The 27,297-nt window shown below is 49.1% G+C and overlaps 1 protein-coding gene across 1 annotated transcript in view; it reads right to left on the bottom strand.

Moving 5' to 3' along the window:
- Positions 1-1,276: 1,276 nt before the first annotated feature.
- Positions 1,277-27,297, bottom strand: part of LOC146036269 (major histocompatibility complex class I-related protein 1-like) — a 36,425-nt gene continuing 10,404 nt past the window's right edge. Inside the window, exons 2-7 of the mRNA XM_083160162.1 lie at positions 18,381-18,635; positions 17,472-17,747; positions 12,585-12,863; positions 11,230-11,338; positions 9,180-9,507; positions 1,277-1,469 (exon numbers count right to left, since the gene is read on the bottom strand). Coding sequence (XP_083016288.1) covers positions 9,420-9,507; positions 11,230-11,338; positions 12,585-12,863; positions 17,472-17,747; positions 18,381-18,635 — 1,007 coding nt within the window. The 3' untranslated portion in view covers positions 1,277-1,469; positions 9,180-9,419. The remainder of the gene's footprint in view (positions 1,470-9,179; positions 9,508-11,229; positions 11,339-12,584; positions 12,864-17,471; positions 17,748-18,380; positions 18,636-27,297) is intronic.

Raw genomic sequence — 27,297 nt, 5'->3', positions numbered from 1 at the left:
AGGAATGACTCTACGTCGTCAGCTGGGATGAGCTTCTGTAGCCTCTCCCGCTCCTGCCCACATTCCCTCATCTCCTTTAGCTCTTCATGCAACAGATGAATTTGAGCTTGTTTCCCCTCATGCAACATCTGAATCTGTGCTTGCTGCCCCTGAATCTGGGTTTGCTGTTTAGCAGCCAAATCCTGTTGCCCTGCAGACGGTTGAGCAAACATTTACATAATGGGCTCCATAATACCCTGTGTTTCCCCTTTAAGGTTAAAACAGACTTAGCCGACACCCGCCTGTTTTACTGACCTCTTAACAAAAAACTGCAAACAGTCTGTTAATGATGCGGTGGCCCTTTATGCCTGGCTGCCTCTCACACCACGAGTGAAACCTTTTCTGGCTTCCAAGCCAGCTGCACATTGTGTAACCAAAATACCAAAACGTGCCAGATTTAATCCCAGGTAACTGTCCTAGCCAATGTTCTCTGCTGTATTGTAGACTCCAGCTGTATAGCCCCATGCTAGGCACCAAAGGTGACAAGGAATCACATACACTGGATCAAGATGAAGTCTTGGTCATTATATTTGGAGCAGGTCACAGCATACCAGGTAATCAGCATAGGCAAGCATAGTTACAGCAAGCAGCATACAGGTAATCACAGCATAGTACAAACTCTTCATAAAGTTCCAGTGGTCCACACCCCGGCCTATCACTTGGGCGGCTATTCAGGAGAGATCAGGTGCTGCTAATCAGCCAAGCCCTGCTGTGCTATGGTGGCAGCCTGTCATCTCTCTACCCATTGCCCAGCTCCCTACAACGGGCCTTTTCAACAGACTCGGGCCTGGGTAAAAACTACCCGCTCACCCCTCTTGGCGCCACTCACCATAGCACTCACTCCAACCTATCACTTGAGCAGCTATTTCACCATCAAGAGCACTGACCCTCTGCCCTGGAAACACATATATCAGGAGAGCACAGGTGCTGCTAATCAGCCCAACCCTGATCACATCTGTTTCCCTGCTGCTGTTCTAAAACCTTGACCCGATCCTCCACATTATCTTCGGGTGGCAGTATGCTTAGCTTGCACTAGTATCCTTTCACCATGATCACAAGCAATGTGCACCTTCACTTGTTATATTACTTTCAGTGTTCCCTCTAAGATGTGCGCGCGCACACAACTCGACGAGCGTGCGCACAGACATTGCAACAGAGCGCACAAAGCAGCAGTGGTCCCTTTTTGCAGTTGTGGACTCAATTGATGTGTGTTTCACCCATTAACTACATTGTGTGCTGTGTTTTGAATGTTTAAATGTTTAATATAATTTTGAAGTAAAGTTAACACAAATGCTGAACGTCGTTTTCCAGTTATATATAAGTGACGCACAAAAATAAAAATTTCCTTCCAAAGTTGCACAGCCAAAATCTTTTGCCGCACACAGCCTTCGTAACATTAGAGGGAACATTGATTGTGTGTTGTTTTCATCCTGGAAAGCAAAGAAAAATTAAATTGATGTTATTGCTGTGTACATTTACATGGCATGTCTATGTAGACTGTGGATGCACAGTACAGGGAAACATTCACATAAGGTGTATCGTGTGGCGCTAGAGAAACTAGTGACCTAGTAACTGTGTTTATCAGCTGCCACCACAGTGGAGGTATGCCAGCCAACAAAATGACAAAAGATGAAAACAGAACACTTCTATTTGGCACTAGATAAAACCAACACACTATGGGGGTGATTCTGATTGAATCGTTTCCCCTAACATTCGCACGCAGGACCGTTTTTTTTAGCAACTGCACATAGTCACAGTGCTCGCACACAGAAGCCTGGGCGGGGAGGCAGCGGACCAGGGGATTCGCCCATTAGAACACCAGCGTTTCATGAGCATTCCCATAAAAATGCTGGGCGTTCACAGGGAAATTCCATGATGACGCGGGTGCCGGCAGCTGATGTCAGCAGATGTCAGAAGCCCGGACGCTTCCTGCACAGGGTGCTCATAGATCTGACACCACAGAGGTGTCTCAGATCTGCGAGCGATAGAGAAATCATTGGATTCCAGGCTGCAAATGGATGATTATGTAAATCATTCCATTCGCAGCTGTGCGGGGGATCACGGCGAGAAAGGGGTGGGTGGTCGGCATCTGGGGGACTAGCAAGGCTGGGAAATTCTCAGCCTTGCGAGTCAACCAGAATAAGGGCCTATATAATTCAAAATCAATTTATTTATCAATATCACAATATACACCATACAAATATATATTCACTCGGCGGGCAGACAGCGGCAAGCGGGCTCCACAATTTCACGTCAGCTGCAATTTCACGCGTTTCACCGCTCACAGGGTGGCTTTTTTTAAATTGGGAGTCTGGAGCTAGTCCTTTGAGATTGAAAACCAATATGGGTTTGTGCTGACGATTAATACGCCCCACTATGTGTGTGAATAAAACTGGCACAGCAACTTTCATTATTACTCATCTATACAGATCGTTCAATGTGATCCATACCATTTATTGTGCAGCTAGTATTGGGAGCACAGGAAGAGACATTTTTGTTTCATCTCTCGATGAACTGCTTATACTAATTAACCCCAGCATCACACATGGACCTTATACCAATGTGTCAGACTATGCTCATATTTTATATGTTCTTGTGTGTGTTATAATTGTTCATTTATTTTAATTTTTACTTACATTTTTTTTTTTTTTATTTACTTGTTTCTTTTTAGATATATATTTGTATGGTGTATAATTGTGATATTGATGAATTGATTTTGTATTATATATTGTTTATGTGTTATCCAGCGCCAAATATAAGTGTTCTTTTTGCAAAGTACAGGGGGCTTTCAGAAATGGATTTAAAGATATAGATATTATCAATGGTACCAGTTGTAAAAGGTAAGATTTCCAGCAGATTATGGCTACTATCCAATCTCTAATCTGCTGGAAGTTTTACCTTTTACAACTGGTACGATTTTCCATTCCCATCCGGATTCGGAGTGGAGATGGCAGACTCTGGCTGTTTATGGTTTTTTTTTGTTTTTTCATTTTAACCTGATACATTGTATTATTTGTTGCCAATTTTTTGGGATAAACCACTTTGGTGTTATGTCCGGAAAATTTCCTGGCTCAGCTGCGGCTGTCCCATAAAATCTCCGGGCATACCACAATACAGTATGTAAGTGAGGGCCAGTGGTGCCTCTGTGACAGCCTCACTGCCGCGGGGTGGTGTGATGAGCACCTGGACTCTGGACTTGCCGGCTTCAGATCTTCACGGCCTCTTCTTGGATGAACCTGTGGCAGGGAATGGCATAACCCAAGGAGGACCCACAAAAGCAACAGTACCACACTTAGCAGCGACAGTAATTTTATTTACCACTACACTGACTGGCCGCTGCAATATTTCAATAAGTTGCAAACGATGTAACAAATACTCAATAAACAGGCATTTATAGTAAAGCATAAAATCAAACAATAATCACTCTCTACTTCAGCCATCAATTTAAATGATTCAAAAATCTAAATATACTCTAACAAATCAATTAACATACACTGCCACAGAATACCAGTCTCTGGCTCAAACCAATGGTCCCTCGTCGACAGGTCCTCAAGCATATAAGGGTATGTCCCTATGATAGTGTGCACACTTATTTATGATTCACAGGGAAGGGTGAATGACAAAAACAATCCTCACTGAGGGGCAGGCAGATTCCCGGCTCAGGGGTAACCTCCTGTTTGTAACTGTAAAACAGGCTGCAGGGGTAGCCTCAATATAGAGCTGTCCTGGACAGGGTGAATCTAGCAGGCACTTCTCTGCCCTGCTTCTATATCCTTTTACTGGGGTTAGGCAGACATTGTCCTGTCTGTAGAGCTCAATAGGGTACTAGCCTTTGTAGTGGGAGTCTATGAGGTGGCTCTATTTCCTGATATCCCCTTACAAGGGTGCAGATGCTGTCTCAGGGGGACTGAATCAGTACCTTGGGTGTTGCTGGCTTCTGCCACATGAATCTCTGGCTATACTGCTGCATGCTGTCTGGCCCCTCTTCTGGGTGCTGCAGTGTGCTCTCTCTATCTCTTCCTTCTGCTCATACTTGGGACAGCAACCTCCTTTATCTTCCTTTCACATGCCTCAGTGCACTTGTTCCCTCTGTCTTCAGGCAGCACTGTCCTCTTCTCTCTGACACTGGGGTTGTTGCAGCTCTTCTTCACAAAGCTTTTCCCTCTCTCCACATGTCCTCTCTCACACACTGCTGCTGGGATCCCCTCTGACCTCCCAGCTTCCTGTCACATGTGCAGGGGAGCTGGGACTAGCTGACTCTGTTAACCCCTCACAGCCCTGCTGACAGGGGAAAGGACCTGTTCTGGCAGCATTGGCTGCAATGTTAACAATCTGGGGGTACAGGAATAAAAGGGGTACCCCCTGGGGTGCCACATACCTCCATGCTAGAAACTTGCCTGTCCCCAGGCAACCAACCAGGGGCATTAAATCCTGAGTAAAGTCTTTCAATGTCCATGACAAACTATTTGAATGACAACAGAAAACGGTGAACATACACACATTCAACAAATATACATCGCTACCTCTCTGTCACCTGATTATCCAATGTGGGCTCCCTGGGTCAACCATCCCTCCGCCACAGGACTCCCATCCCTCTGCGGTCCAGGTGCGTCACTGTCGTCCATGGATGGTGCCCACTCTCATGGTGTGCGATCGGCTCTAAGCACATCTCGCCTCTCGGTCTTGCTTCTTAGATCTCAGTATCGCCTGCTGGACCCTGAAGGCAAATTCTTCTCCTGATATGGTTGTATATTCTCTGTTCGTTATAGGCTTCCCATTGATGGAACAGGTCTCGGCCTTCTCATCTCTCTTCGGCGTTTCTATCTCAGCCTTGGGTTCGGGTGGTGGCATAGCTGGTTCTGCTCGTTCTTCTTCTGATGGCTCCACTGTCTGTGTCGCAGCCATGTGGACCACCATCTCAGGGCTTCTCTGCAGGTCGATCACCCTGGCATTTGTCTGCCTTAGGTTTGCCACCCGGTAGTCGGCATTGTTCATCCTGGGTATGCACTCCCGCGTAGGCTCAGGGGGAAGGTGAGGCCTGGTCACTTCTTGGCAGTTCTGGTGGACTGCCTCACTCAGCACAAACGGTTTCTCGCTTTCTCTCAGCGGTTCACGTTTCCTCGTGACGTCAGGTTCCGGTGGGCGGGGCATCTGTTCCGGTGCAGGAGGGTTGGCGGTAAATCTGTCACTCTTGCCATTTGTTGTCCTGTTGTGCTGGTAGCCTTGCTGATGGTACTGTGGAGGCTCTTTATGGTGCGGGTTGCGCCAATGTTGCTCTGGAACGTGTCTGTTGCTGTGCACCTGGATTCCATTTGGACCGGTCACGTTGGCGGCCTTGGTGCCTCTCCTCCCGTTCACCAGTTCAAACTCTACGGCTTCGCCATTTCTCAGGCTCCGGAAGTTGTGTTCAGGGTCGGCATGCTGAATGGCGGTGTAATGCACATACACGCTTCGCCCGGTATCTGTGCGTTGAATGAAGCCATACCCGCGTGGTACGTTGAACCACAGGACACGACCTGACATTCTTCTTGGGCCGGTTCGCGGTCTATCCCTTAAATGTATCACACCGTTCTGAAACACTGCCGGTGGACCTCCTCTCACGTGTCTTCTCGCAGTCTGTGGGCATACGATGACTCGGTCAGAGGGTAGTCGTTCTGACCTCAATGGGGGATTCCACTGCTGTCTGCGCCTTCTGTCGCATTCGCGTCGCCATCTTCTATGCTCATATTCCTCCTGTTCTATTCTCTGGTCAGCTAGGGTTTTCCTCATCTCCGTCATCATCTTGATGATTCCATCCAGTGCGACAGACATTTCACTGATGGACTGGTCATATGTGGTGGGGTTGCCTTTATGCACTTCCATGTCCGATCCTGTTCGGTATGACGCCAAGTGTGACAGCCTCACTGCCGCGGGGTGGTGTGATGAGCACCTGGACTCTGGACTTGCCGGCTTCAGATCTTCACGGCCTCTTCTTGGATGAACCTGTGGCAGGGAATGGCATAACCCAAGGAGGACCCACAAAAGCAACAGTACCACACTTAGCAGCGACAGTAATTTTATTTACCACTACACTGACTGGCCGCTGCAATATTTCAATAAGTTGCAAACGATGTAACAAATACTCAATAAACAGGCATTTATAGTAAAGCATAAAATCAAACAATAATCACTCTCTACTTCAGCCATCAATTTAAATGATTCAAAAATCTAAATATACTCTAACAAATCAATTAACATACACTGCCACAGAATACCAGTCTCTGGCTCAAACCAATGGTCCCTCGTCGACAGGTCCTCAAGCATATAAGGGTATGTCCCTATGATAGTGTGCACACTTATTTATGATTCACAGGGAAGGGTGAATGACAAAAACAATCCTCACTGAGGGGCAGGCAGATTCCCGGCTCAGGGGTAACCTCCTGTTTGTAACTGTAAAACAGGCTGCAGGGGTAGCCTCAATATAGAGCTGTCCTGGACAGGGTGAATCTAGCAGGCACTTCTCTGCCCTGCTTCTATATCCTTTTACTGGGGTTAGGCAGACATTGTCCTGTCTGTAGAGCTCAATAGGGTACTAGCCTTTGTAGTGGGAGTCTATGAGGTGGCTCTATTTCCTGATATCCCCTTACAAGGGTGCAGATGCTGTCTCAGGGGGACTGAATCAGTACCTTGGGTGTTGCTGGCTTCTGCCACATGAATCTCTGGCTATACTGCTGCATGCTGTCTGGCCCCTCTTCTGGGTGCTGCAGTGTGCTCTCTCTATCTCTTCCTTCTGCTCATACTTGGGACAGCAACCTCCTTTATCTTCCTTTCACATGCCTCAGTGCACTTGTTCCCTCTGTCTTTAGGCAGCACTGTCCTCTTCTCTCTGACACTGGGGTTGTTGCAGCTCTTCTTCACAAAGCTTTTCCCTCTCTCCACATGTCCTCTCTCACACACTGCTGCTGGGATCCCCTCTGACCTCCCAGCTTCCTGTCACATGTGCAGGGGAGCTGGGACTAGCTGACTCTGTTAACCCCTCACAGCCCTGCTGACAGGGGAAAGGACCTGTTCTGGCAGCATTGGCTGCAATGTTAACAATCTGGGGGTACAGGAATAAAAGGGGTACCCCCTGGGGTGCCACACCTCCAGCACTGGGGTGCACCTACATGCTGTTCACCTCCCGTCACCTCCCCTGTCCTTTCCCAGCCCCTCCCAGGCACTCCCATCAGCCACTGCCTCCATAGTTTATCACTCTCCGCTGGCCCTGCAGATCATCACACCCGACGTCGCCAATCATCACTCTTCACAGAGGTTCGGGGGCCTTCGGAAGCACTCGAGTGTTCGTGCCTGAACAAGCGAGCGCCCGAACACCTGAGCGCACTCCTCGCCACTGCTGCCAGGACCCCCCCCCCCCTCCAAGCGGCCCTGAACTAAATGCAGTTGCTTGCTAGGCAACCAACTTACAAGGAGCACATAAGCACCAACATGAGGGAGATTGCTAGACTAATGAGGGAGAGAGGAAGATTGCTGTAACTATGTTGTAACTATGAGTGCAGGACGTCCAGCCCGGAGAAGTCACGGCACACAGGGTGATGGGACTGCAGCTCCAATACAAGACCCGTAAGAGTGGTGGGAGAGAGGTGGTCTGATCGCCCCACTCTGCACCAGACACACAGACTATACCGCACAGTATTTAAGGAGAGTCACCCCTCCTGCTTCCTAACAGTGAGCCACAGGTCAAGGCACGGGCAAGCAGAGGTATCCCCAGTACCCCCCTATCTGCACTACAGGCACAGACCCGGACAGCAAACCCATGTGGCAGCAACCCATTCATCCCTTCAGTATTGCTTTACAAACTCTATAAAAAGTGCCTCAACAGCACCATCTTATGGTGCGAACTGGAATAGCTTATACTTTGCCTGTGTATAGATAGACACTGCAACACCCTTCCCTTATTTGGGCAACTGGTCCGACCATATCCTTATCCTCACTGGAGAGGACTCCAGTGAACTTCTACCAAAAGCCCTGTGCACAGGTCTGTCCCAGCGACAGTGGTTAGTAATAAGAAACTGGGTACCCAGTAGTGTAATATTGTTTACCGTAAAGTAGTATTGCTTTTGTCTCGAATTGCACTGTGATTTATATAGAGTGACGTAGTCAAAGAGTTATCATTTAATGTGATTGCAAATTGCCTTATATTTCTACGAATTGATAGCCTTAATTGAGTGAATTGGAGTTAGAGTTGATAAAGTCAATTAGGCTATTTTTGGTACACTCCTTTGGTGACACGGCTGGTCCGCACGAGAGCGCTGAACCTTTTGAGTATAATTTCTACCATGATGGCCCCTTGGTTGGGCTCACTGCATGGGTGCTGGACAGTTTCCTGACAGTCGGGATCCCGACAGTCATTACCCTGACGTTGGGATCCCGACAGTCATTAGCCCAACACTCGGGGTCCCGACAGCCACTGGCTATTCTCCCTTGTGGGGGTCCACGATCCCCATAGAGGGAGAATAGAATGCAGCATGGCGAGCACAGAGAGCCAGCAATGGGCTTTGTTGCGCTTGCCCCACTGTCTGAGTCCGGCCAGTCAGGATCCCGATGTCGGGCTAATGACTGTCGGGATCCCTATACCACACCCTCACTGCACTAGGGTTGTCCAGCTGTGCCAAAAAGGAGATAGTCATTATAGTTGAACTGCTGAACTGTTTTATTGTTTGTACTGTGTTCTGTGAGGGTTCACCCTTTTTCGTGTAATACGTGCAATAGGTAGCCCTGTCTGCTACCTGACCCCAGGTTTCTCATTTTATTACCAATAAACACCCTTGAACCGTTTACCCAGCCTGGTTCTTGCTGCCGCTTCAGAGAAAACGAGAAGACAAGATGACGCGACCAACTCCTCCGAGTACAAGGTAAAAAGGGTTACTGGCTTGTTCATCCCGGTTCATCATACATTTACCTAAGTGAGCTAATGGAACCTAAATAAACACGTACTCTAAAGTCCCCATACACTGGGCGATGTACCTGCAATTTGGGTTCTTTTCCTGTGAGGAGGATGCACACTCTTCCTCTGTTAAACTATTTTCATTTTTATATCTCTCGCCATTGTAGAGAAAACATTGATATAATATTAGTACAGATGAACAAATGCTCTTACTTACTTGTCGCAGATACACAATCCACAGAACCTAGAGCAGTGGTTCTCAACCTTGGTCCTCAGGACCCCACACAGTGCACATTTTCCATGTCTCCACACAGAATCACAAGTGAAATAATTAGCTCCACGTGTGGATCTTTAAAAATGTGTCAGTGAGCAATGAGTGCACCTGTGCACATGCTGGGTGACCTAGAAAAAGTGAACTGTGTGGGGGTCTTCAGAACTGAGGTTGAGAACTACTGACCTAGAGGGAAAAACAAACGTCTGCAAGGCTTTTCCCATCGTGTCCACAGTATCTCTCAGACCTGGGAGTACCATCAAGAGGAGGAGCTCTGCAAAACACAGAGATGGATCATTACTAGCTATTATATATGAGAGTAGGCAGTCCAATCCGCTTCCTGTAAGCTTATCCTCCAGCCTAGCTCATACACAGATGATGACCAGAGGCACCCTGCTTAGGAGAATTTCCCCCTTCCCCTGGAATATGGGGATACTCCTGCTTTTGTGGGTTTACATGTAGTGAGAAGTATGAGAAAAAGAAGTCACCCCAAAGTCATCGCTTCGACCTCTATAGGACTACATTCTAATTAATTTAAACAATTCAAATGTTTATTCTAAAATATTTGTAGATGAGCATCATTAATGTCTTAACTTAATCAATGGGTGGAACACCTGGGTATTATATGCCACAGTTGTGTCTTTGAATGTTTATATTACATGTAGAAGTTATCTGAATATAGTTTAAGATGATTTATCACCATTGTCTACTGTAAACAGAGGTGAGAGGATGGTACCTCTTGAACAAGGAATGCCTTTCTATTTTGGTCCTATTCACTCTATTTCTGTATAGTATAAAGGTCAAGGCTGGGGATGCGGCCAACATCCCAATCGGTGAGTATTGTTAGGCTAGGGAAGGGGGTTAGGTTTAGGCACTAGCTAGGGGACTTAGGGTATTGTTGTGGGGGGAGGGGAAGGTTAGGGAGTGGTTAAAGTTAGGCTGTGGGGTGGGGGGTTGAGTTTAAGCGGCGAGGTGTGGGGGGTTTGCTGTTACAAGGGAGGGGTAGGGGAAGAGGGTTAGGGTTCCGAAAAAAGCCCTGTCAGTAACTCCAAATAGGGATGCCTGGGTTGGTCTTTAGTACCAGAAGACAGGATGCTGGCGCTCAATATACCAACGCCAACATTCCGACTGCTGTCAGAAGACCGGTACAGGAATCTCATAAGAGTGAGCATTCTGATGCCAGAATACCAACAGCCGACATCCCAATCGGAGGAGTAAGGGGAGAGGATTAGGGTGCCTACAGAGTCCCTGGTGGGATTTTGCAAGTCCGGTAGCCGGGGTCGGCCTTTTGAATGAAGGCATCCTGACTGCCGGGATAGCATATGTATCTGTACACACTAAAGAGAAGAAGCGAAAAAGCAGTTGCACGGGTTGGGTGCACACCTTTATTGTTTTTTTATATTTATATGTAATTTTAACCCCTTATTTCACCTAGAAAATCCACTCCCTTCCGTTTCAATAAATAAAACAACACGAAAGGGAATTTTTGTATGTATTCAAAGTTACATTTGACTATTTACATTTAACAAAACAATGTGATTCATAAAAATAAATATAAAAAACCAATAAAGGTGTGCACCCAACCCATGCAACTGCTTTTTCGCTTCTTCTCTTTAGTGTGTACGGATACATATGCTATCCCGGCAGTCAGGATGCCTTCATTCAAAAGGCGGACCCCGGCTACCGGACTTGCAGAATCCCACCGGGATTCTTCTCTTTTTTGTGTACATTTATTGTATGAATGGTTGCCTTGGATAGCCCCTCCCCAAATCAGATAATACAGTTCAGTGAATCATAGGCACAGAATTAAGAGGCCTCATTAAAAGTGTGCAGACTCCCTTACCCCCCAGAACTCCCCCGTCCTCCCCCCCCCCCCCCTTTCTCTAGCATATGTATCCCCAAGGCTGGCCAAGGAATTATATTTGGTAAGCACAAAAAAATGCCTATATCTTTATATGTATAGTGTTCTCCTAATGTCCTTAGGTTATCTACTCACCTATGTTTTTTCCTTCGTATCGACATGAAACAGATTAACATGACCATAACCAAAGTGGTCCCAATAGGAATGGAAAGTCGCCTTCTTGTGTTCTCGGCTTCTACAAAGTCTTTACAAAGAAAAAAAAAGCCTAAAAAACCTTCAATAAAGTGTGGACAGAACAAATGAGAAAGATCTGGCATTTGTGTTTCCTAAAATCATCCTCTCTAACACACCCATCATGTCTCTTCCTTGCTGACTCCTCCACACCCCTGACCACCTCTTCATCATTCTCCCTGCTGAGCCTCTCTCCCAGCCACCCAACCATCTTCTTCCCCAGCACAGCCACTGTAGAGCCTCAAGCCAAAGTACAAAAGTTCTATAAAACATCCAAATCTCTTTAGAATACCAACTATTCATGCTCCTATCCTACTTTTCGTCTGCTTTCAATTGAATCTACAGTACCCCTAGCGATGTAAATGATGGATATGTGCACCATAATTAGCAGATCCTTCGAAACCCTTCCACACAATCTATCAGTCACCTGCAGCATGTCCAATCTATGCTCTGTATGGTCCTGGTGACAAATCACTCTACCTTCATAATAAATGAATATCCTACCACCAGCATTATAGTATTGTTTCATCTTTACAGGAACACGGATTTGAAGTAGAGCTTAGGGATGGCCATGAACCATCCTTCATAAATAAAAATAAAATAATCAATGGTTTATGACTGATGTAGAATAGTTTTGCCATCGATGTCAAATTATAACCGAATCGTTTTTTTTTGTCTTAGTCGTGGGGCTGGGACATGGAGCATAGATCCGCCCCTGACACCTGCAAAACCCCGCCCCCCAGTTCTGATGGGCCCAAAGGCCAGTCAGTCAAATAAAAGGGATGGCCACCAATAGTTAAAACCATCGATGGTCACACATCACAAGTGTGGTCATTTGCACTACCTCCATCGATGGCAATGGCGTCGATGGCCATCCCTAGATTAGAGGTATCCTGCTAAAGAAGTGGAATTCCAGTACTGACATCCCCAATAGCAGCAACTGTAATTTGGCATATTTACCTGTGTGTCCTGACCAGATCCCATGTGCTCTTCTCTATACCCCTACCACATTTACAAGCACCAGACAATACCTACAGTATCCTAATGTGGTTGGAAATTTTTTCTAAAGTCAAATTAAAACTTAAAAGCTGATTACCCTCAATTACAAGCCAACAATGGAAGGAAACAACAAACAAGATTTAAAATATACTCGCTGTGCACCCAAACTAGCTCTATTATGACTTTATCAGAACACACACACACCACGTGGCTAACCCGATTATCCCTGTATGTGCCTTACTCATCTGTGTCACACTCACCCATCTTTACAACAAGTATCTCCTCCAGGCTGCTGTGATCCACATGGCAGGAGTAACGGTTCTCCTCCCCGGCTGGCACTTCCACGGCGACTGTTATCTGATAGGTGCCATCAGGATGGGGGAGGATCCTTGTAGCTTCATGTGAGGGAACCTCGTCTGTCCCATTCCTCATCCACTTCACATCCACAGCTCGGGGGTAAAACCCGTACACCTGACAGTGGAGCTTTGTGATACCGTCTGACTGGGACTGGCGACGTGAGACCTTCACCTGTGGGGGAACTGACATGAATAGCCACTAAATAATAGAATTACTTAATAGGGTACTTGTTTCCTAGCATGGCCACAAATCTTGGCCATCGGGGGTAATTTGAGTGGCCTGCGACGCGACCGACGCGATGCCCCCTATTTTTCCATTGAAATGCATTGAAAACAGTGAAAAATCGGGTCGGTCGCGTCGTGTGCACCTAAAAATGCTTAAATGGTCCAGACGCGATGCCCCCGATTTCCCCATAGGGAACAATGTTAAATGCCTCAATTTACCCGCGATGACCACGATTTCCCATAGGAAACAATGTTAAATGGATCAATTTACCCAAATCAGCATAGGAACAATAGTAAATGGGCCAAAAACACCCCTGAACATTGAAATGTCCCCCCAAAAGTAGTTGACGCCACCCCGCCATCAACGTGAACCCGAAGCGTGGCGAGCGCAGCGAGCCCGCGAGGGGCGGCGGTACGCGTCCTCCGACCTTTTCATGCCCTACTATCCACTAGGGCGTGGAGTGAGAATAGAATAGTGTGGCGAGCCCGAAGCGTGCCGAGCGCAGCGAGCCCCGCGAGGGGACGCGGATACCTTCACAGGTAAACGCGTCCCTTCGCGGTCTTCCCAGGTGTCCGCGTCGCCATGGACACCTGGGAAGCCTGCGAGGGGACGCGTATAACTGTGAAGGTATCCGCGTCCCCTCGCAAGGCTCGCTGCGCTCGCCACGCTACGGGCTCGGTGTGTCGCTGCGCTCGCCACACTATTCTATTCTCACTCCACGCCCTAGTGGATAGTAGGGCATGAAAAGGTCGGAGGACACGTACCGCTGCGCTCGCCACGCTTCGGGTTCACGTTGATGGCGGGGTGGCGTCAACTACTTTTGGGGGGACATTTCAATGTTCAGGGGTGTTTTTGGCCCATTTACTATTGTTCCTATGCTGATTTGGGTAAATTGATCCATTTAACATTGTTTCCTATGGGAAATCGTGGTCATCGCGGGTAAATTGAGGCATTTAACATTGTTCTCTATGGGGAAATCGCGGGCATCGCGTCTGGCCCATCGCACCCGATTTTTTAGCGGCCGCGATGCCCGCGATGGCCCCGATTTTACCCCCGATGACCGCGATTATGATCGTTGTGGCCGTGCTAGGAAACAAGTACCCTTAATAGTTCTGAGTTTGTTGGACCATCGGTGAATCATCTCCAGACCGCACTGTAGAAATGAAAACACAAGCAGGGTTTTGCTATATTCTGTTCAAGGGAATGAGGCAGCTAACATAGATCTTTCCTACACAATTTATTCCACCAGGGTGGTTTAGGCTGTATGGAGGGAGGGTTAGGGGGAGGGTAAGTATACTTACCTTGCCCTCTTGGAATTAACCCAATTGGTATAGTCAGTATTCTGACAGCTGGTCATCACTATGAACTAGCAAAGTTATCAAGAGATGCAGGTAACCCCAAGTGGTTTGCGAGAAATATTGGTGTTATACGCCCTGTCCTCCATGATAATCCAAATCCCAACCAGAAAACATCGTTATCATGGTGTCTGGGATGTTTTCAAAGAAGTTGGAACCATAAAATAACCCATTACAAGTATGCAATCCATCAAGGAAGGTTCTGGAGGTGTTTTGTATTTATGCTCCATCTGACAACATCCCTAGTGACTGCTGCATTCTGGGGGACCCGTGACATCACTTAACGATATCGTTCAGTGTGTGCACACAATATCATACAACAGGGCTTACTCTTGATATTATTAATGATATTGGTGGTGGAACCCGTCGCTTACGAGGCTTTACTGCTGAACCCAGAGAGGTGCACTCAACTTTCATTACTGTTTCGCCTCCTTTCCTTGTTTGATGATATTGATGCCTCATTGGTCGTCACACTTCCCCCTTGGTGATCACGCTCCCTCCTTGGTGAAAGCAGCTCCAACCAAGCATGGCTAACACTAACAACCATACCGCTTAACATTAACACCTGGTAACACGCAGCTGCTCTGAACTGGCAGATAACCCTAATAAGGCCTGAGGAGTATGTAACTGGCAGGTTTCTTTAGAACAGCGATGGGGAACCTCTGGCCCACGGGCCGTATAAGGCCCCAGCAGCCAGGTTAAATGGCTCGCCCCCCGCCCGACAGTTTGCTCGGGCTTCAAGGTATGGCGAAGCTGGGTGCCTAGGACAGTGGTTCCCACTGTGCGCCGCGGCTCCCTGGGGTGCCGACAGGGGTGCCGTGGCCAGTGTCCTAGACCTAGAGGCAGCCTGTCAGGCAGCATGTATAATTTAGTGTCCAGTGCGAGTGATGGGTGGGGATGAGTGCCGAGAGGCAGTGGGGAGTGAGCGCCATGAGGGGTGGGGGCGAGCGCCGAGAGGTAGTGGGGACTCAGTGAGCGCCTGGAGGGGTGGGGGCGAGTGCCGGGAGGTAGTGGGGAGTGAGCGCCATGAGGGGTGGGGGCTAGGGATGGCCATCGACCATCGATGATTCGAAATCATCGATGGTCCATGGCCGATGTCGAATACTTTTGCCATCCATGGGGGAGAACCAGATGGTTTCCCTCCATCGATGGAACAGCAAAACGATGTTTTGCTTTTTTTTTTTTTAAAAAGCCGGGACACGGAGCATAGCCCCGCCCCCTGACACCCGTGAAGCCCCGCCCTCGTGTTTTGATTGGCCCACAGGCCAATCAATCAAACACAATGGATGACCATCGATATGTAAAAATATCGATGGTCATCCATTGCATAGTTTAGCACTATCGATGGCCTGTTGCAGAATTGCCATCGATGGCAACCATCGATGGCAATGGCAATGATGGCCATCCCTAGTGGGGGCGAGCGACGAGAGGTAGTGGGGAGTGAGCGCCGGGAGGGGCGGGGATAAGCACCGGGAGGAGGCAGCGGGGAGTGAGAGCCGGGCGGGTGCGCAGTTGGAGGGGGCCGGGGTGCGAGCACACACACACATATTTCTGAAGTCTGCAGTTCTGCATGTCATCAGAACTGCAGGTGAGCTGCCCCCTTCTGCCACTACTTGTTACCTGGATGACGGTCCAGGGCAAACAGACATGCTGTTAGTGACCCCGGTCTGTGTCCATTAGGAGAGTGTAGGCATCGGTGCTACCTCTGCTGCTGGAGTGTGCAGGGGAAGAGGAGACAAAGCACCAAATGCCCACACTCCCTTCTCCAGCGTTCACACTGCTCTCCTCCTTCCCTGGTTCAAGCTACATGGACAGGCTATCAGAGATTACTGGGTGTAGGCTTCCACCACCTGAGTCAGAGGATTTGTAATTCCCACCAGTGTGTCTTGGTCCCATGTCTCCCAGTTACCCCACATAACAATGCTATTAAGTTAGGCAGGCCCAAGGCTTTGAATGCCCCTAGGCCAGTGGTTCCCAAGCTGTGCGCCGCGGCTCCCTGGAGTTCGAATGGGACTCAAAGCGACCCAGGTTATTGCCGTGTCGCTGATGTCGTCCAGGGGGCACAGCAGTGTGTCAGGCGGGGGAGGAGGCAGCACTAAGGAGACGCTGCTGCTTCCTCCATAGAAGTAAACAGGGTAGCTCGATCTGAGTTACGCGTTCACACTGCACTGCAACCCGGGTCCGACCCGGGTATATCCCTTTTTTTTTTACCCATGACGGATTGCCTGGTGTTTTTCAAAAGGCCCTTTCACATAGCACAGTGACCCAGGTCTCAGGTTATTTGTGTGGTGTGAAAGAGGTATAATATCCCATTCATACCGCAAATGCTGGGGTCACTCCCGGGATTAGGACACAGGTCCATTCCAGGAGCGATCTGGCATTTGCAGCTTGTAACTGGGTGATCTTGGGGCCCAATTCAGACCTGTTCGATGTGCTGAAAATTTGCAGCATGAGCGATTATCAGTCAACCACACATGCGCACAAGACGCTGTGTGAATGCCCGAGCTGTCTGTACGAAGACAGCCAGCGAATTGATTGACACCCTGGGATTTCTCCAGAAAATGCAGGTGTTCCTCAGCCGTTGGGAGGGAGGGCCTCTGCCATCAGCATCGGCCTCCTTCTTCCCACTGCTTTAGCATCTCTGAGTAAATCTAGACTTACTCTGTGCTTGTGAGCAGGTGGAAAATCATTCGATGGTGAGTGATTTTCCCCCTGTGCGCATGTCTGCAAACACTTTCACAGCTGTGCACAGGGGTGGGGGGTTTGAGCTCAGCGGGGTGGCGTTAACCTGCTTGCTGGGCTCTTAACACTTGCAGCTTAGCAAGCAGGTCTGAATCAGGCTCTTGGTGCACGAACTTGATAGAATGTCTGGGCTGTTTTTTTGTTGTTTTTTGTTTTTAAATGGGTCCAGGTGACCAGGTATGCACTGCATACATAGTATTATTTTGACCTAACTGAAAAAGTCATGGAGATCCAAAGGGTGCCTTGGACTGAAAAAGTTTGGGAACCACTGGCCTAGGATATGTAAGTGCTGAATATGCATATGGCCCCCGGAGGTTTTTTACACACTGTAAATGGCCCTTGAAACGAAAAAGGTTTCCCACCACTGCTCTAGAACAAGGCAAGAAAGGGGCTTCACTATCAGCATAAATGATGTGCATTATTAGCATTAGTGACGTCCATGGATTAAAAGCTGTGCTAAGTTCTCACCTTGCTTCTCCAGGTCCTGCTTTCCATGATCCAGGTTGGTTTTTATCCAGTTAATACAATCGCGTTCCGTTAAGATCTTTTGCGCCATCACATCAGGTCGATCACTGTTCCAGCCTTGTGCTATAATATGAGCCTCGTGCGTTGCTGGAATATACAGCAGATTTTCCTTATCGAAGAAAATGATCTCTTTTCCATTTAATCCAAACTCTGTGTATCCACCGATGCTGCCATCTTCATACAGCTCACAGCCAAACTTTATCTGATAAACGTCACTGTCTGTGGGGGTGGGAGGCACAAATATGCATTGAAAGTCATATTAATACATGTCTAACACAATGGTAATATAGGTCTAACACAAAGTCAATACAGGACTAACACAATGGTAATTCAGATCTAACACAATGGTAATACAGGACTAACAAAATGCTAATACAGGTCTAACACAATGGTCATACATGTCTAACACAATGGTCATACATGTCTAACACAATGGCAATACAGGTCTAACACAATGGCAATACAGTTCTAAAACAATGGTAATACAGGTCTAACACAATGGTAATACAGGACAAACAATGCTAATACAGGACTAACAAATAGGCAATACAGGACTAACACAATGGTAATACAGGTCTAACATAATAACAACATAATAATACTGCATTGCCAGATCCTGACAAGAGGCCAAGGGACCCATTGTTCTGCAACTGATCTAATACATGTAGTTTGCACTGGCATGCAGTTCTCTGCCTAATATCTGTCATTCGCATGTCTGCTACTAATATTCACAAGCTTGTGTCTAGTCTGTGCCTCTATGGTGCAGCATTACACACACACGCACATACACACACACAAACACACACATTCTAGCAGTACCCACATAAATATAGTGGGAATCTTTTACTTTACCAGATGATTGGTTGAAAAGTTTCCTTATGTCTTGTAGAGTCTTGTGGTGTCTGACTTCATACTCTCGTGCTAGGTTGGTGGTTTCCAGGACTTCCCCGGGATCCTGCCCCCACATGCGCACAGTGTCTACCTGTCGGGTGTCACTGCTATACTTTGCAATAAGAACATCCTTCATGTATTTGACAATTGTATAGGTTGGCAGCCCGGGGTAAGCAGCCTGGGTGGTGGTGATGTAATAGCGGAGGCTGTGGCTGCCTGTGAGAGAAGAAAGGAGAGAATAGACATGAGCAAGGATTCTTCAGTATGTTCAGGAAATGATTCTATAATGCTCAGGGCCGCCGAGACATGGAGTGGGCCCAGGTACCGGGGGCTGGAGGACACGGCCACAGGAGGGGGTTTTAGTGTTTCCCAAGGTGGTCACTGTTTTGAGGTGGAACGTTTGATCATGGCATATCAGGGCCTGTGGAAACCACAGGGACGTGGGCCTGGGTCCCCTGTACCTGACTAACCCCCAATTGGCACCCGTGACAGTGACTTTGTTGAACAGGCAATAACAAAATGCAGCCTGTGTATAAGGCAAATGCTCATGTGCACGGTGTACTCCATCTCTGCCTCCTTTCAGCTGCTGTGCATGGAAGAGCTGGAATGGAGTGAGGCCAAGTACTTTCTGCTCATCACCAAGAGACATGTTGCCCTGCTCTCCACATGCATAGCAATCATTCAACTAGGGAGGCCAACCCAGGGCCATTTATTTTAATTTTGGGATCACGATTTGTTTGAATGTCAATCCTGGGATCGGCCTCCTGCCAGAAACTGCTTAGAAGTGATTTTTTTCAGTGGGTGGACACGGTGGGACAGGCAGGTGGATGCAGTGGAAAGCGTGGGCGGATGCAGTGGAGAAGGCAGGTGGGTGAGGGGGGACATGCCAGAGAGAGGGCCTGCAGAGGCTGGCAGAGAGGGCGGGCAGGTTGTGGCTGTGCAGCGTGACCTCTAACATCACGTTGTACACCGCACAGCAGAAAGTGTGGAGACAGGAGGCTCCAATCCCAGGATTTACAGATAAAATGGCTGAAATCTCGGTATCCCGCCGATCCCAGGATTGGCATCCCTACATCCAACACCCAGAGGTGCTGATAGGGTAGTAATTACCCAGGCCAATAATTGTTGGAGAGGCCTGTGAGGACTCCCCCCCCTTACCTGTCAGTGACAGCAGTCTCTCTCCCCATTGTGATAAGGGACAGTTACTACAGCTGATCAGCAGCAGTCTCCTGTTTGCAGGGGGGGTGAGAGTGTTTACTGACCAAACTCCCTCCATGGATCTCCTCCTGGCTGATTGGCACATGGTGCCCCCTTGTGCAGGTTGCAATGACCAAAAAATGTTTTCATTTTTTTAAGGTGGTTACATTACCCTGGCCGGCCTGGTTCTCTATGGCACAGAAAAAGATGTAATATAACTTATCAGGCGCTTTGGGTCTTGAGCACACCAGGATTCTTCCTTGAAAAAGTCCTTATAAAGGAAGAAACGCGTCGATGAACTGTACATGAGCCAGGAGGGAGACAGGAGAACCGGGAAACTTTCTACACAAGCAGTCCAGCAGATGTGCCATTGCGGGAGTGTGTTCTAGGCCTATTTGGAACTGCTCGCATGTCAGTTCCTTGAAACCTGGTAGTTTCTAGTCCCGGGTGGCTATTAGATTTGTTTATGCACTGAAAATATGTGTTTACTGTCTTTTAAATTGTTATTTTTAACTGCTCATTTTAAATGTATGTTGTTGTTGTTGTTTTTTAAGTCCTTAAATGAAGTCTGTTTAAAAACGTACTTCACCATTATATGTGATTTTTTTTTATTGTATATGATAAATCATACGGGAGGAATCCTGGTGTGCTCAAGACCCCGAAGCACCTGATAAGTTATATTCCATCTTTTTGTGTGTTGTGACCTTTGGGGAAATTAACTGTTGGGCTGCTGGAAGCGCAATAGACACTTAGGGGGAAATTTACTAAAGGAAATTTGTAAAAAATAGGTGTATTTGTATCCAGAAATACACTTATTTTTGGCATTTACTATCCCGAAAATACGGCTATTCGTATTCGTATTGATAGCACATCAATACGACTACGAATTGCCGTATTTTCGGGATAGTAAATGTCAAAAATAAGTGTATTTCTGGATACAAATACACCTATTTTTTTACAAATTTCCTTTAGTAAATTTCCCCCTTAAAGTTTGTTTCCAATCTCTATGGCACAGAGTATGTGAGCATTGTCTAATACATTCCATATACATTCTATAATACATTCTATAATACATTCCATATACAATCTATAATGACATATGCTCCATAACACAATTTTTCTTGCTATGGGCAACCAATCAGAATCTGCTTCTTATTTAGCGCCTTCTAGGAGATAATAGATAGAATATGATTGGTTCCCCATAGCAACCACCCATCTTCAATAGAACTCCCATCTTAGAAAATAAACCCAAATACAGATGGAGCAGCTCTCATTAGATTCTATCGCCAATCGCCGCTGCCCACCATCTGCCAGAAGGGAGAGCCCCGTTCTGACTGAGTCCACCGCTGCCCTCCGCCGCATCCCCGCAGCTACTCGCACCCCCCCCCCAACCCTGCCTGTCTCCTTGAAGCGGAGATAGGCAGAGATTCCACTTCCTGCAACCGTGTGAAGGGGACGCGCGTGCGTGTGAGACGTTCACGCGTCCGCGTCAGATAGAGCATCTCTCTGCAAGAGATCCCCAGCTGGCGATTCATGAATGTTGACACGGTGTATTATTGACATTATGGGCGAGATGTATCCGAGCAGAGATTTTCCAAAGGCCTCTCCTGGTGGGCGGGACTTACCCCCAGCATGTGGGAGGAGCCGAGAATGTCAACAAACATTCTGTCTTCTCTCGCAGTGGTATGGGCAGATGGAGAAGGCAGCGATCTATCCCGGAGGCATGTGATTAGTATAGGTGCAAAGGTTGGATATGCTGTGCTCACCATGTCTATGTGTTTTTCCAGGCGCTGCTGAGCCTTAAGGGTTTTCCGAACCCCTTTTTGGTCATATGCAATACTGTTGGGTGGGTTGAAGCGCTGCCTGTACATTCTGAGTGCTTTAAGTGTTTGAAGGAGAAGAGTATTGTCTGGTGTGTAAATTCAAAAAGAGGTGTCAGAGTACAGTTTGTGAGTACTAAAAATCACTTTATTGGCTAACAAGATTTGTTTTGGGGTGAGTTGTTGAGTAGGATAAATGGTTGGAATGGGGATTTCAGTTCTTGATAATGGGCTTACTTGGTGTTTAGTACACCTCTTTGGGGTCCCCAGTGTGGGAATTTTCAATGCAGTGTCACTGAAGGGAGATCCCCAGATCGGGGTTCAGGGGCTCCTTATTGGATCCCTTTTGTCACACCGTGGGTCCCTTTTTGTGTGTTCCTCCCCGCGTTGTCTATCTCTGCTGTGAGGTGCGTCTCTGGCTAGGTGCCAGCCCTCCCATTGCCAATCAGCACACTGGACTGACAACCTGGACTACCTTGGATATTGTGGAGAAATTCTAGAAGATTAGGAGCAGGTGCAGACTTTTGGAGCAATTTCCAGCCCAGAATATACAGCGTTTCAGCCCACCCAACAGTATTGCATGTGATTAGTATAATTTCCCTTAACCGGTACTTGTTTGGACTCTACTTGGAGAAGAGGACAGGCCTTCGAGGGAATCCATAGGTAATGTATGCGTGAATGAATGTAGTGTGTAATAAAGTTATACTGTTCTTGTGTGTGTTTTATTTCACTATTTGTCATAATGTGGAACTACAAGACCCAGCGGGCCCTTTAATTGTGGTTCTCCAAGTTCCTGCATGTGGTGCAGGCTTGCTGAGTTTTGTAGTTCCACAACATTACACAAGTTTAATTTATTATTAACCATTTATCAGCCCGGTGCCCACCGCCCCTGGGGCATCTGGGACAGTCCCGGGCATCAGCCTAGGCAGGGTTAATCCTGGAGGGGGGATCCCTTCATTGGGGGGTACAGAATCTCCCAGGGTCCCTGCCCAGTCTGACCGGTCAGGGGTTATAATGCTTTGGCCGGTGAACCATCTCTTATATATTTAGCCAGATCTGTCACTCAACCCCTGTGGAGAACGTTCCTGTGTAGAACAATTTCACTTTCATGTGTCTAACGTTCCACCCCCTTGACATCACCTCCCCCCGCCCAGCCAGGGCTACAGTACACGCCCACCATCCACCATTACTCCACAGCCACCATCCACCATTACTCCTGCACATCCCTACCCTCTGCCAGGACCCCCACGACCCCCCTCCCGCGATTCGCGGGACCCCCCGCGCCCCCCCCCCCCCGCGCGATTTGCGGGACCCCCCCACGACCCCCCCTCCCGCAAATCGCGGGACCCCCGCGCCCCCCCCGCGCGATTCGCGGGACCCCCGCGACCCCCCCCGCGATTCGCGGGACCCCCGCGACCCCCCCTCCCGCGATTTGCGGGACCCCCGTGACCCCCCCCTCCCGCCATTCGCGGGACCCCGCACCCCCCCTCCCGCCATTCGCGGGACCCCCGCTTTCCACCCTCCCGCGAGTCGCCGGACCCCCGCGACCACCCCGGTATCCGGACTATTGTTAGACAGCACTTACATCGACAGCCATTACATCGACACCATTAGTTCGACAGCTCAATAGGTCGACATGGTTTTAGGTCGACATACCATTAGGTCGACATGTCATTATGTCGACAGCTCATTAGGTCGACAGCTCATTAGGTCGACAGCTCATTAGGTCGTCATGTTTTTAGGTCGACACTGCCATTAGGTCGACAGTGTCTATGTCGACAGTCAAAAGGTCGACATGGGTTTTTTCACTGTTTATTGAGCCGACATGTGCCGACAGGCGGTATTTCATGCCCTACTATCCACTAGGGCGTGGTGGGAGAATAAAATAGTGTGCTGAGCGCAGCGAGGCACCGTGCCCGAAGCATAGCGAGCGGCTGCGGTACACTTCAAACTGTGTCCATGTCGACTGTGTCGACATTTCGGCCCAAAAAACAGTGAAAAAACACATGTCGACCTTTTGACTGTCGACATAGACTCTGTCGACCTAATGGCAGTGTCGACCTAAAAACATGTCGACCTAATGAGCTGTCGACCTAATGAGCTGTCGACCTAATGAGCTGTCGACATAATGACATGTCGACCTAATGGTATGTCGACCTAAAACCATGTCGACCTATTGAGCTGTCGAACTAATGGTGTCGATGTAATGGCTGTCGATGTAAGTGCTGTCTAATATCCGTCCCAGACCCGACCACCCCCTCCCGCGATTCGCTGGACCTCCGCGACCACCCCCTCCCGCGAAAAGCGGGACCCCCGCGACCCTCCCGCAAATCGCGGGACCCCAGCGACCCCTCCCTCCTGCGAGCCCCCTCCCGCGATTCGCAGGACCCCTGCATCCTCCCCTCCCGCGATTCGCCGGACCCCTGCGACCCCCCCTCCCGGCATTAAAAGGGCCCCCCGCGACCCCCCCTCCCGCGATTCACGGCACCCCCCCTACTGTGATTTGCACCCCCCCTCCCGCAATTCGCGCTGCCCCCTCCCGCGATTCACGGAACCCCCCGTAGCGCCCCCCTCCCGCGATTTGCGGGCCCCCTCGGCACTTCTCGCGATTTGCGACCGCCCCCTAATTTACACATTCGGGGACCCCACCCTCCCTTGATTCACGCCCCCTTCATGCAATTCACGGCAACCCCCCACACCCCCCCTCCTGCGATTCGCAGCCCCCCCACGACCCCCCCCCTCCTGCGATTCATGACCCCTCCCGTGATTCACGGACCCCCGCAACACCCCCCCTTGACTCACGGCACCCCACGCGCCCCTCCCGCAATTCAAGGACCTCCGCAACCCCCCCTCCCGCAATTCACTAACCCCGACAACCCCCCTCCCGCAATTTGCGGACACCCCTTCCCACGATTCAAGCCCCCCCGCACCCCTGCCCACGATTTGCGGACCCCCTCCCGCTAACCGCGGATCCCCACACACCACCCCCCCTCCCGCAATTTGCAGACCCCCAAGACCCCCTTCCGGCAATTCCACCCCCCCAGCGGACCACCGCGGACCCCGCTCCCGCATTTCCCGTGACAATGGGGGATCCTGTACCACCACAAGCAGGTACCGCCCCTAGGTGGGAAATCCGGCCCTGGCTGCCGCACTGCAGGTTTCCCCACTGCCCTCTGCACCAGCGCCACAACTTTTATCAATGTCTTGCCCACATACCACTATTATACAGCCACCTGCTCTCATGCACGCTCACTCCCTCCCAGTGGGAGGAGACGCTCACCCACTGCCGGGAGCTGCATACTGTCCCCCACCCTCCTCCAGTTCTAGGGATGCCCATCGACCATCAATGATTTTCAAATAATCGATGGTTTATGGCCGATGTTGAATACTTTTGCCATCAATGTGGGAGGACACTGCCCTGCCTCCTGTTCTCCTGCCCCGTAACTTCCGCCAGTGGAGACCCGCTCACCCTGTGTTGCCCACATTCCCCTATCATGCTTTACCGCCCAGCCTCCTGCTCTCATGCACCCTAACTCCCACCCAGTCGGAGGAGACACTGACTCCTGTATTTCTGTGCTGCCACGCTGGACCCTCACCCACTGGCAGAAGCTGCACAGTGTCCACCACCCTCTTTAGTCCCCCATATGCCCACACACCCCTATCACTACCCAGCTTCCTGCTCTCCTGAACCGTAACTTCCACCACTGGGTAATCGCTGACGCTGTGTTGCCCACATACCCCTATCATGCCTCATATCCCAGCCTCCTGCTCTCATGCACCCTAACTCCCACCCAGTAGGAGGAGACACTGACTCAGGGCCACCGTCCGGTACTCCTGTGCTGCCACGCTGGACCCTCACCCACTGCCAGAAGCTGCAATACAGGGCATCTTTCATACAATTCTAACCATATTTCTCACAAACAAATGTTCACAAATTAAGGGGCGTAGCCCCTTACGCCGGTGTGAAGAGCGCCCGTAGGGCGCGATGAATCACCTAGTATGTAATAAGTGTCCCCCGGCTGTGGCATTACCCTGCTGGCTGGTTAGGCCCGGTGCTGGTTCTCAAAATACAGGGGGACCCTACTCATTTTGTCCCCCATATTTTGGGAACCAGGACCGACCCTTGAGCCTGGTACTGGTTTTAGAAATCCTGGGATCCCCTATGTTTTTTCCCCCCTGAATTTCTAAAACCAGGACTGGTTCTTTGAGCCCGGGGCTGGTTATGCTCAGGAGCGGGGACCCCATGCCATTTTAATTGTTTACATTCATGTCTAAAAAATTGCACATTATAATTACTAAAAATCGCACATTTTCTTTACCAAATCTCTCACTAAATCGCCTTTATGGCATATTCAGGGTCCGGCGTTAGCAGTTACTAGTTCTGCCAGTTCTGGCTTTTACATCAGCTAGACAGGCAGATTCTGTTTTCATCCTTTCATTATTTTGAGTATTCAGGGTGAATTCTGAGCGGAACGCCTCTTGGCGTTGAAACTCACCTGGCATTGCAATTCTCCTGCAAGCCTGGGCAGTAGAGGTGTTGTGGTGCTGCAGTGCTCTGGTGCGCGGTGAGTAGAAACTTTTGTTTTTTTTAAATGTGTCCTGCACATCTCCCCACTCTATCTATCCCCCGCCAGCCACCATGGATCGCATCGCTGCCCACCTCCAGCCACCGTGGATCGATCCCCCACCATTGAGCACACACCCAACCGCCGCCAGCCGCCATGGAGCACACACCCCTGGCTGCCGCCAGCCGCCATGGAGCACAAACCCCCCACCCCTGCAGGCAACTATGGAGCACAAACCCCCCCGCAAGCACTGCAGGCCGCCATGGAGCACAAACCACCCGCAACCACCGCAGGCCGCCATGGATCGGACCCCCCCCCCACCTGACAGCCGCCGGTGCTGCATGTAAGTAAGTGCTGGGCTGATCTGCAATGGGCTCATGCACCCTGCTGCTCTGCTGCCCTCATGCACCCTGCTCCCCTAATGCACCCTGCTTCTCTGCTGCCCTCATGCACCCTGCTGCTCTGCTGCCCTCATGCACCCTGCTGCCCTCATACCAGATGGGGACAGAGGGGCAGGTGTGACGGGGACAGAGGGACAGGTGTGACAGGGACAGATGTGATGGGCACAGAGGGGTAGGTGTGTCGGGGACAGAGGGGAAAGGTGGGTAAACATGGGTAAACATGGTAAAAAAATAATAATGTGAAAAAAGTCCAAATATATTCAAATGGGCAATAATAAACATACAAAATATATTTACAAACAAAATGACAATAAATTACATGGATTCATTTAACAAACTACATACATAAAATAATATTTAAGGTTTTGTAGAGTAGTCCCGACAGAAGAAATTGTCTAGTTCACTTTGTCTAAAGCATAAATGAAAACTGTAGAACTGTATAATATATTGTAATATGGGGGAGAGGGCTTTGTATAATGTACTGGGTGTAATATGGGGGAGGTGGGCTGTGTATAATGTACTGGGTGTAATATGGGGGAGGGGGCTGTGTATAATGTACTGGGTGTAATATGGGGAAGGAGGGCTGTGTAAAATGTACTGGGTGTAATATGGGGGATGGGGGCTGTGTATAATGTACTGGGTGTAATATGGGGAGGAGGGCTGTGTATAATGTACTGGGTGTAATATGGGGAGGAGGGCTGTGTATAATATATTGTAATATGGGGGAGGGGGGCTGTGTATAATGTACTGGGTGTAATATGGGGGAGAAGGGCTGTGTATAATGTACTGGGTGTAATATGGGGAAGGAGGGCTGTGTATAATGTACTGGGTGTAATATGGGGGAGAAGGGCTGTGTATAATGTATTGTGTGTAATATGGGGAAGGAGGGCTGTGT

Source organism: Crinia signifera, chromosome 9, assembly GCF_055691185.1.
Source record: "Crinia signifera chromosome 9, ASM5569118v1, whole genome shotgun sequence".
In the NCBI taxonomy this organism is placed as follows: Eukaryota; Metazoa; Chordata; class Amphibia; order Anura; family Myobatrachidae; genus Crinia; species Crinia signifera.
This window is presented reverse-complemented; position numbering and strand designations above follow the sequence as displayed.